This window comes from Hyalella azteca, unplaced genomic scaffold, assembly GCF_000764305.2.
Source record: "Hyalella azteca isolate HAZT.00-mixed unplaced genomic scaffold, Hazt_2.0.2 contig11647, whole genome shotgun sequence".
NCBI lineage: Eukaryota > Metazoa > Arthropoda > Malacostraca > Amphipoda > Hyalellidae > Hyalella > Hyalella azteca.
The window spans coordinates 53,686-65,851 of NW_025941636.1; the positions used below are offsets into that span (position 1 = coordinate 53,686).

At 42.2% G+C, this 12,166-nt stretch overlaps 1 protein-coding gene across 4 annotated transcripts in view; it reads right to left on the reverse strand.

Annotated features, from left to right (window-relative positions):
* The window catches only part of LOC108668158 (SRSF protein kinase 3), a 93,295-nt gene that overhangs the window by 37,499 nt on the left and 43,630 nt on the right, over positions 1–12,166 (reverse strand). Inside the window, exon 1 of one of the 4 annotated variants that reach the window (XM_018155317.2) lies at positions 4,518–6,900. The exons of the other annotated variants lie outside the window; for them this stretch is intronic. Coding sequence (XP_018010806.2) covers positions 4,518–6,301 — 1,784 coding nt within the window. The 5' untranslated portion in view covers positions 6,302–6,900. Of the gene's footprint in view, positions 1–4,517; positions 6,901–12,166 lie in introns of those variants that run through there. 4 annotated transcript variants of the gene reach the window in all.

Below are 12,166 nucleotides of genomic sequence, written 5' to 3' on the forward strand. Positions count from 1 at the left end.
TTTCATGTATCGTTTTTCGACCCGAGATCCATCGTGCCGACCTAAGTGGTTAACAAACAAGAGTTTGCAACACACATTCAAAAGTTACGCACAAGTGTCATCTAATGAGAATTGCGCAGGGTTGTGCGTCCTCGTGTAACGTGCTGAGCGAGCTATGTTCAGTTAGCTCGCCCATAACTACATCAATCAAAACTCATATGAGCTTTAGCAGGGTGCCACAAATGTGCACTTGACTAATGATGGGTCCAGCAAAGCGGAACTGTAGTACACACAGAAGTTCGGATTATTTATTACTCGAATGATTATCAACCTGGAATTGTGAAACGTGATTACATGGAAGAAATGAGACTCTGCAAGAGATAAAACAAATAGCTCTAGAAAAAAGCCTTAAATTTAATGAATCGAATTTAATCGAATTCGTACAATTAATGAGCGTCATAAATAAATGGAAACATTCGACTGAAGATAATTCATAACGAAGTAGATCGTATGTGCACCAGGCCACGGAAGGGCCAAGACCTCGCAAGTACATACATTAATGCTGGGTTAGCAATTGAGCTCAATTGACCCGAAGCATTTAAGGACGCTCTGCACTCGGGCAACGAACTTCATGATTAAGGCAGTCAATTTAACAAAGCCACGGCGGCTGCCGCGCACTAACGATAGCTAATATACAGAATCTCGGCAACGGACCACAATAAACTGAAGACAAAATCGGTAGGGTGTTCGGGTATAGTGCATAGGTAAAAACATAATAGCTTTCTTCATCGGGGCTAACGTATTACGTATTTTCCATCCGTATTTTTAAGTATTACGTGAAATACGTATGAACAATACGTATTTTCATACGTATTTTTCAACTTGAATCAACGTCAAATTTTCAACTGAACGAAGGTTGGCAGATGGAGTCACGATATCGCAATTTGTTACGAGTATCCGAGTCCGGAACTGGAAACCAAAATAATATATTTTGAAGCCAGTTAAGCTCTCATTTCAGAAATGGATTCCTTTTAAAATGCAAAAGAAGGCAACTGAGCTGGGGTTGGGCTCCATTGTGATCAGCTAAATGAATGAGAGCATTAGTGTACTTTCGATGGGAATTAAAGGATTCAAATTGTTCTTGATAAGGGCAAAAGCAGCAATTTAAATTACTATCCGATAGCGATGCAAGTCATTACATGAAATTTGAACTCGCGGAAAAATCCCGAGCAGTTTGTGAGCATCAAAAACGTGGATGCAAGCGAAACAAGGTTGTTCAGTATTTATCGAGCAATGTTGAAGAAGAGTCGTATGAGCAGCAGCAGCAGCAGCGCCAGTCGGCACGCTGGCACCTGGTAAACCTATTGATTTCTTAACCCAGGTGAGACAGCCAAGTCTGGACGACACAGCCGCACAGCAACACCGAGCCATGCAATTCTGCGTCGAGACAGAAGGACCATGCGCTGTGCAATATGTCACGGAGTTCGTGACGCAGAATGTTGCAAGAGCTGGAGAGCAGTTTAGTAAATTATACTGAGTAGATATTCAAACCTAATAATAGTAATAACGCTGTATCAGATTAGCAAATAGTCATAATTTTTTTCGCTCAACACTATAGCGTCCAGAGGTTTCCAGAACTTTTGGCCTCGCAGGTCTTTCGCCAACGCACTGCGCTGCTACGAAATCTAGCTTCAATCCGGCTCACGACGCACGTCGTATGCCGGGGAGCAATTTTGGAATGCTTACTCTCTCTCTTCTTCTCTCTGTCAGCCCAAGTCTCAAGACTTCGCTGGATTATGGCGTGGATTTCGTGGGCATAGGATGACCCGGCTAATAGTTTGACGGTTATTGGTAACATTGGTGATAAGCCCAAGAAGCCTTATTACCTTATTTTTTTATCATCAGACATTCGTGATATTCTTAAACTAAAATGACAATAGGTCGTGAAATGTAGATTGACCAGTCAATTAGAAGCTAGTTTCGTGACGAACATCCAAAAACAAACCGGACGAACCATACCTAAACATGTCTTAAAGAAGTGCCAACTTAGTCTACCCGAGTGGCGAGCATCACAGAACCGTCTTGCAAGATTCAACCACTCAAATTAATCCTGCTATAAATGTCAACTTTGGTCTCTAGCTCCAATTATCTCCAATCTTCTAAAAAATACTATAAAGAATGTGCACAGACGATAACAAGGCCAAAAGCATGCGCATGGAGAAGGAAACGACGTTTGGTGATGACTGCAGCCAAGTAAGCAGCACCGCTCATTACGCTCGGTGCATGGCGGCCCATCCAAATGTAATTGTCTATCGCAATCGAATGGCAGGCTTAATTATCCACGGTATAAACTATCAAAAGGTCGGTTATAATTAGCAAAGGGTATTGACCATGTGATGGAGCTGCCGAACATTCTGATGCCAATATTTACACGTATCATTCCCACAAGTAAAATAAAGTGATTTTATGTGTTTAAAACATGGGAAAGACGCAAGCTCAAGCCGAGATGCCCACTAACATCTTTTTAAAAATCACAGTTATCACTCCATATCAAATTGAATATCACGAAAATGAAATGAATTAATAATGAAAAATTCACATTCATGCAACACACTATATATATTTATTGAAAATTTCTTCAGGTCAAGATTTCGGAATCATGCAGCAATCCAAGTTTCCATTCTCTGACCGGATGGTAAGGTGGCAATAGAGTATGACCAGCAGCCGGTTTTAAAAGAAGGCTCAAAAAAGAGCCTCTCGGCTGATGGCATTTTATAGCGAGCTTCTATGATACAGCCTCAGCAGCACCTATTTGTGAGACCAGCGAAGTAAGGTCTCTATAATAGGATCGAAGGTACTCTAAAATACCACTGCAGTAAAAGGCGCTTTGGACTCCCATGTCGAACTCAGGAAATAAGAACGAAAAAATAACATCGAAACTATGAATAAGGCATGTAGACCAAAGAATTATGCGCAAATTTTTCAATAGCAGGTAATTCAAGCCTGTTTCGCATGATATAAAATCAATTAATTAGACATACGCGCGCGTGGCAGAATTTTCAATCATGGAAAATTCTCCACACATCAAATGATGACGAGCATGACATATTCAATATTTTGTGGCCTTATTCATGCAATGATCTAAATTGAAAGATGTCATTGAATGGTTAGGCAAAAAAGCAGTGACAAAGGTACAAGAGGTATTGCGAGGCTGATCAAGAAGATTGTCATGAGCGGTTGTCAAGGCAATGGAAGCCTTACATGCTCGAGAGCACAGCCAGCTAGCATATTACTTAACTTGACATGGTCACCTTTATTTACAGCGGCAGGAACAATTCAAGTTCATCGAGAACATAACACTACAATGAACATGGATTATAATCCTCGATTATTATGGTCCAATGGCTTGTAGTGGTGGATAATTATCATCGAATTTGAGTTCTAGAGTAAACGAAGAGAAACTGTTTAGAGAAGTTAAAAAAGTTGAAGTAATGTTAACGCTTTAGTCGATTGCATTCAATAAATGGTGCTCGAATATAAAAAACCACGCAAACCAGAAAGTCTATTTCACGATCAAGCATGCAGAAAACTTGGAAATGAAAATCTACGGAATTTAGAACTGACATTTAAATTACTTTTTCTGCCAATACAAAAATAGTATAAATCAAGATTTCTCACGAAATAAGTAGAAAAATTTTAAATATTGTGATAAAGACTAGAAGAATACCCTGAGAAATAGAGAAATAAGGAAAAGTAATGATACAATTGCAACAATATTTTCAAAATAATCTCATACAGAAGCACGTCTAATGCATTGTTATGCCTGAACATTCAAGAAATAGAATAAGGCGTAATTTTCGTTGAACTTGGAAGCGAAAATTTGAAACGAACCGATAAACGAGTTCGTGTATGAGAGAGCGGAGCACAAGGGAGTATAGGGCCAATTATAGGTTAAGCCTCGGCAGAAGCGAGGCAGCATGGAAGGCAATAGAGCCGTGGCATGGCGATGCCAGCAGACAAGTATGAAGATGAGCGACTCGCCGAGCGCAATGAGGACTAGTGTCTGGCTCGCAACACGGGCAAAACACCAGCGAGTTCCTTGAGACTCCGTTAACTTCGTGTAAGTTTAGATTTAGGAAAATCCCATCGATATTTACTGCTTTTTACTGTACACACGGTCAAGAAAAAAAATCTATAGAATAATTAAATTATTTCACATGTAGTTGATTCCAGTTGTCAGATCATAGCACATAGGATATTTATGCGGATTTTCAACTTCCGAGATATTAAGCTTAAACGATGGAACATTATCGAATTTTTACAGAAATGTATCGATGCTCTTACTGGTAAACTGAAAGAGTGAAATGAGTTCATAGTTCATACATATCAGGAACTGTAGGGCGGCTACAAATATCCGCGAAATTGCTCTAAAGAACTGGTGACAAAATAGACCTCCAAAATACACCGAATACAAATACGAAGCATAGATCAAATCAAATAAATTTTATGTTTTGTCTCCAAATTATTGTAGACCTCACCTACTGCGCTCTGACCAGCCTCCTGTGGCGTGCGATCTCTGGAGCGGTGGACGCGATGTCTTCCTAAGCAGAGGAGACGGAGGCGGCAGAGGATGAGACTCAACGCAGGAGCTGTTGACGGAGCTTCTCCTGGAGAGTGGCGTCGAGGGCGAGGTGTGACACATAACAGTAGGGGAAGGAAAGAACCCCGGCACAGGCGAAATGCGTGACGGGCAAGGCGAAGTGTTCAGAGACCGGGACATTACAGAAGGCACGGACGTCCAACAACCGGGAACGGGGGAGCGACATGGGTTCGGGGAGCGAGGAGGAGCAGGGGACCAGCTTTGAGCGCCCGAGCACCAGGGCGGGACGGGCGACAAGGAAAGAATGGGTGAACGCGGAGGTATTGGAGACCGAGGAGGAATTGGTGAACGGCATGGAACTGGTGAGAGACGAAAGATGGGCGATGAGGCGCACGAAGACCTATGGCTAGGTGACGGCGGAGGACATAACCGCGAGTGCGAGGGTGTAGGAACTGGAACAACGAGGGGAGAAAGGTGAGAGGAGCTCGGATTGCCGAGTTCAGCTGGTGAGTCGTACGAGGAAGGTCCGCTCGTGCTAGATGAAGAGGAAGAAGAAGAAGAAGAAGGTGAACCCTCGATACCGGGAGGTGGATAAGTATTGCTGCGTAGATCCCGCAGGTTTACGCGCGGTACGTCCAGACTGTATTTATAATTTGGTGATTGCAGCGCGTGAGCAGGCCTGGCTCCGAGCAGACAAGGGCTCGGAGGAGGTTGAAGCAAGTCATGGCTGCCGTGACACGCAGTACTTTGGGGAGGTGGTGGAGTCGAGGAGATGTTAGGAGCGGCAGGCAATATGCGCCCACCAATCCCGCCAATGGTGTGGTGGCGGGGCAGTCCGGGAAGCTGTCGGTGGTGGTGGAGAGAGTCCGAGCGCCCAAGAGCGGATGCGTGAGAAAAATGTCCACCTGAATGAGGTCGAGAAGTTGGCGGTGATGCATGAATTGAGCTTGAGTACAGAGACATAGTAGGATGCTTAGAGGGCGACACAGGGGCGATTAGATCCAAAGACGGATGTGACGAATGATGGTCAACAAATAGCGAATCTTTCTGGCTTGGATGATTCGACAGGCTCGTATGAGTAGAGGAATTTCGGGAAGGGCTACGATGAAAAGGTGAAGAAGTTTGCGCGTAGCCGTGAGACGGCGATGTGTGCAAGTGCCTCTCAGCGGCATGATGAGGAGGTGGGGTAGAGAGCGCGCCGTGCAAGGTAGGCAGCGATCTACACGCTGAACTCGGGCCAGGTGTGGCCGGCAATCGAGCGTGATGCTGGTGGGACGGTAAGCATGAAGGTATGCTGAACACGGTCTTCTCGTGCCCGTGATGCGAGCCCACATGAGGTACAAGGTTATGGGACTCACTGCCATGAGAGTTGGTGTGATGCAGTGGGTAATGACAGCCTCCGCTTCCTGCTTGTGTTGCCACAGCTCCCGGCGTTACAGGAGGTGATGCAGATGATCCCAAGGATCGCGACGACACCAAGCGTCTGGCGGGACCTGGATGCGGTGTGCCATGAGCGAGCGAGTTTTTGGTCGCCGTACCGCTCCCTGAACTAGGGAGTGAGAGTGAGGGCACCGAAAGTGGATTGAAAATGTCATCTGGGACAGAAGATGTGGCCACCGACGCCCCGCAGGAAGACAAGGGACGGGCCGGAGGCGTAGGCGATGGTGACAGAGATGACCGTTGTTGTCCAGTGGGACAACGCAGTGAAAGCCTCCGCATCATGTCGAGCAAGGGTTCACGTTTCAATCCAGGCTAATTGATGTGACGTGTCCGCAATGTGACAACAAAGAAGGGTCGGGCATTTCAGGGAAAAGGAGACCACGCTTAAAATAGTTGGAATACTCAGCCTCAAGCAATTTTAACGATATTTGGGCCCATATAGAATGCACAAAATGGTCAATTGCTCCAAAATATCGGACGTATTGAAAGGTTCAGTCGATTATTCATACTTTATACTATTCTATATCAATTCAAACGCAGTTCTTACGTACAAAAGCTCCAAATTCACTAGCTGCATTCAAAGATTATGGTGGAAAAACTTCCAATATTTGTAGATCTTGCTGGTGAGAAAAATTGTTAATTAGGTGCATCCAAAACGAGTCTGACTAAACGAGTTCAGCGAGACGAGCCCATTAATGTGACTAATTAAAATATTATCCTAGAGGGCAGTGTCGAGAGAAAGACGAAGGGTGTGAGTGAGAAGAACGTTGCGCATCAGAATTTCGAATAAGAGGCACTGATCTTCACTGACACTCTGTTAATATATATCGAAAATGTTTTGCACATATTTATTCACATTTATGAAAGTTTATAACACTTACTAAAAACTAATAGCTAGCACCTAACACTAGACTTATAATATTGTTCCCGCCTGCGGAAAAAATTTGAGTGATAATGTAAGTCGTTCTGACATTCGAGTGGAAATTCAAAAACAATATCAAAACCAAAATCAAGATCAAGATTCGGATAAAGAATTAAAAATTCACAATTAGGAATTTAACCAGCTACAAAATACACCGCAGAGACTTCATAGCAGTAGTAACGATTTTTCTATCAGCTCGTAATGTTGATGTCGAGAATTCTACGATTCACACGCCTTGCTGTATGGCCTAACACGCATTTTCACATGCACAAGATTATTTCATAAAAATAACGTGACTAGTGGCTTGCCATTAATCGGAGGTTCACTGATGTCTGGGCTTTCTAAAATAACAATTGTTAACGACTAAACGCGGCTCGAGTCTCAGGAATAATAAATGTTAATTTCGAGTTTCATGGCGATCGTATCTTCAGTTTCATATCTGCAATTTGTTTGCATAACATTAAATCCGCACCCATGTCTGCAACTTCCTTGCTTTACATTAAATCCGTACCATTACATTAAATCCGTACCCATTTACATTAAATCCGTACTGCAAGACCTTACAATACGCAATAAAATAATTTGCTGGCAGCTGGACTATTTTAGAGTGGCTGGACACGGCACTGGAGCATCACTGCATCAGGGTCCGTGCATCAGGCTGCTGTTGTGAGCGCACCAAATGCCAACAAAAGGTCGCGCTCAGCCACGTCACACAGCGTCCACGCATCAACGACTTTATCAAATAGGACCGCGAGCTTTACAAAGAACATAGGACCAATCATACAATGAAACAGCCTTCGCTGACATTAGTTGTTCGTCGAGAGTTTATTAGGTTTAAGCTGTAGGTTGTCGACATTTTTGTCGTGATGCATCCGTGAGGTTGTTGCACTATCCAAATGTAGTCTAAAAATTAATTGCAATGCACCGACGAATAATTTCTCATTATTACGGGTCAAATACACGTATTCATGGGTACCACTTGTTATGTACCTTGTCTATACGATACCTTAGCACAAATAGCACACACAAATTATGAAAAATTGTGCATCTCTAAATTTCTGGCGTAATTTACGTCTATTTTTCGTTAACATACAATATGAAAACAACTATGAGCTGAGTTTATAGAGTAATTAAATTATCATCCAACTGTCAATGGAAATGGATTTTAATTTTTAGCCTATGATCAGGACACCTAAATAGCTCTTCAACATAACCAAATACCGAACCTGAGCGACTCAAAAGAAGACAAGAATTTACCTAACTGCTGCATGTCGACGCGATTACCCAGTCCAGAGGACATCAATGAGGTTATGCATCCATCGAAGAAGCAAGCAACTTTAAGATACTCATAATATATGAAATGATAAACGCGAGTAGTCTTCAACTTCACTAGTCAACACAGTCATAAGAAACTCAATAGAAATAAGAAGAGCATACTGGCAGGAAAAACCTTGGAGTCTAATGCTAAGTCGCAGTGCGCCGACCACGCATTACCAGGCAGGTCACATTGAGTTGATTACAACAAGGAAGGCCATAGACGGACAAGCTCAGCAAAAGAGCAACATGAGCGAACGTTGAGGAACGCAAGGTGTGAGTGGTCGATGAGGGGAGGCGCAGTGCGAGAGAGCAGGTATAGAGGGGAGCTTATGATGGCGGCGGGTGCAGAGAGAGGCGTGGTCTGTCCTTACGTGTGTGGAGCGCGTCTATTACGTCCGTATTCAACACGCAATCATCATTGAGTCATCGACACTGAAACACTAAAATTGTGGCAGGGACCACAAGTTACTGTGACATGGGCTTGTTGAGGTGGATATAATTAAGGATCAAATCCTGAATATTCTGGAAATTCCATGACGAGATTTGGCAGTTGTGTGGACTGCGACAGGCTAAGAGGGGGCGAGGAGAATGCGACAGCGGGCGAGTGCGGCACGCAGAGAGCAAGCGCACATCAGGACACTCATGCTAAGGATGAGCGACACATGCAGTTTTGCGAGGCTGCTGACACATGGCGCAGCGGTGAGATACTGATACCAACGAGGTAGGGTACAGGAATTTTGTCCCAAACAAGGTGCAGCGTAATTCCGCTCACACAATTGATAGTAGTAAAATGCTTCTCGATATACGTGGCATGGAGTAATGACGAAATATTGCCAGCTACAATAGATGTGCAGCAGTATTATTCGGTTAAGAAACATGACCAAGCGTACATCATGATTGATAAACAGTGCGAAGAAGCCATGTCGTAATTGATAAGCTAAAGAATGTATTGAAATTTACACTAGTAAATTTGAAGGCTTGTCTACACCCCGTTATTATAGGTATTATAAGCTTCTTAAATTACGGTTGTAGACAATTTTCTACTAATACCCAACGAATTTGAGAGCAATGAAGCAGTGAAACGCTGATAACTCATGAACAACAGCCCACGAATTCGACGTAAACCTTCCCAAAACGTTACGAAATTTAATTGTGAAAATTAGCTTCTGTCGAAATTTAGCACAGTATCGTTTATTATACCCGTATAGTTTATTACTTTTAAGAAAAATTGGCAAATATTTTGGTAATTGCTTTAGAGATTCCAGCCAAACATCGCACAAATAGTGATGAATTAAACACAGTTCGAGTGAACATCGGCAATAGGTCCCCGACAGCGACACCAGCGAGCTGATGGACGATGCCGATACAACCGACGCAAAAAAATTCAATCTTCCCAAAGATAATGTCCAAAATAATTCCTATCTTCCATTAGTGAAAGCCTAAGTTCAGACGTAATTTCTAATTCTATCTGCAACAGCAGCCTCTGGTAAGTGAAATATTTTGGCCTACAACCAACACACTGAGATTGTACATCTTTAGAAGCAATTTATTAAGACTAAAGTGCATCAGTGTCTGCCCAGCTGCTTGGAAAGAAAACATACACTCTGAATTTGAGTGCAAAAAAAAATTGAACGAACACGTTGAGCTTGGCGGCGAGCATCCGTAACTTTAGAGTGCTGCCAGCCTAAAACTTTGGTGAGCACGAAGCATCGTAGTTACTCCACATAACTCTGGAATAAAGATCTAATAAGTGACTCCTGGCTTCGTCTTTCAACTGATAACGTTCATCTGTGAGTTGTAGAACTACAATTGAAATGGTCTAGAACATTGGGCACTTGATACTAAGCTTCCATAAGAGATATAAAATCATGCAAACATAAATAGTTAGAGTGAAGGAGAAGACGAGTCAAACTGTTGGTAGTAGGAGCACTAAGACTTGGGTCCAGGAATTCTAGAGCAGGTTTCGTGTCGGCATCTTTGGATCACGCAACCGTAGGCACGGCTGTCGCGATTATTCTATACTATACATACATTAAAATGCCTCGAAGGCAGAACGCTGCACACCTGAACACATAATGAAGAATGAATTATCCAGAAAAATAATATGCAGACAACAGGAAGTGAGGCACTCAATGGAACGATAACATATTGCATTTTTAATGCATTAATGTTTCATCAGACGGTAGTTCAATCTCGATCCTTTGGAAAGTATCCCAAACATTACTCCTGAATTTCGACATCACGCAATAAATTACTCCGGACAAGAAGAATCTAGTAGATATCTCGTTTTAGGTCGGTAACTTTATAGATTTATTTATTCGGTCACAACAAAACGGGAAAAACAGCATTAAACGAGAGCATCGCAGCACCGGTAATTTAACACAAAATTCATTGCACGGCTATTATTCACAACTAATTTACACCTAAACTTGCTGGCAAAACATCGAACAGAAATAAGCCACCATGATAAATATGACTATATGATCCAAACTTTCGAACACAAAATAATCTTGAAACGCTTGGTCAAGCTCATGACTAAACCAGCCGATGGAATTAAAAAGTACGCATGGACACGCAATTGTTTTGGGGGAATTGTTACTGAACATAGAAGCCAAGTCTTGTATCACTAACTGCAAGCTTTTAGAAAGTTCACAATATTATGGCACTTATTTCAACCGTTCACTTAAAAGCCGAGGCTGAAACTTGCTTGCTGAGTAGTAATCAATATACCGAGAAATAATCGTCACTGTAGCCAGGGCCGTAATCAATGGTTGAAATGGAGGAGAAAATTAATGGAACAACACAACAGTTTATAAAAAATATAATCGGGCCACAGGTGTCATTGTATGTAAAAATGGAAGTACATCCGAACAGGAATCGTTGGAAGCAGCAGTAGTGCCTAAGGCAAGTGGATTCGAGGCTCAGAGGAGCACAACGCCACGACGTGACGACCGCTTCACACCGCGGCTCACAGCACACTGACTGGACTCTTTGATTCTAGGACAAATTGATGGCACTGTGAAGATGCGATCCCAAGTAAACATTTTAACTGAGCGTATTAGTCAACTCCTAGAAAATTTAATTAGCGATAGCAAACAAATGTAAATTTTTGCCATAGGCAACGGCTGTCATTTAATGTTTAACTGCAGTACAGTAAAGTTATCGGTCATGTCGTGAATTGTTTTAAGTTTGAGGGTTGAATCAAATTATGGAGGGAGTGCAACGTACTTTAAAAATCATTGGAAAAATTCATAACGGTATAAGGTTATTTATGCAATCTGTTGCAGACGAATGTCCGCAGATCGGTTTACGAAAAGGTTTAGAATATAACTGATCTAATTTTCCACTCACACACAAAGGTTTAAAATATAACTGGATCTAATTTCCCATGCACACAAAAGGTTTAGAATATAACTGATCTAATTTTCCACTCACACACAAAGGTTTAAAATATAACTGGATCTAATTTCCCATGCACACAAAAGGTTTAAAATACAACTGGATCTAATTTTCCACTCACACGAAAAGTTCAAGAACATAATTGGATCTAACTTCTCACTCGCACAATTATCTTCATCGTTTGTTACAACACTAAAAATATTTAACTCGTCATGCGCAACCCCTCTTTACAGCACCTAGGCGGACTATTCAAGAGCTAATTAATTAAAATTACATTATTGATCTACCTGGTAAACATTATCAATCGGTTAAATTATAAGCCCTTTACAGAAGATAACACCGTGATTACAACATACGTACATGTACTGATAAAAGCAGCACAGGAAAAGTAAGGCAGTATTACGTACGATATCTGAATAGAAGTCGCGTCATTCAGGCCGAGAGATTTCTGGGCGCATGTTAGTCCAAAAAATTCTTGCGCCGAATAAACAAAATGTAAAAGTATTGAA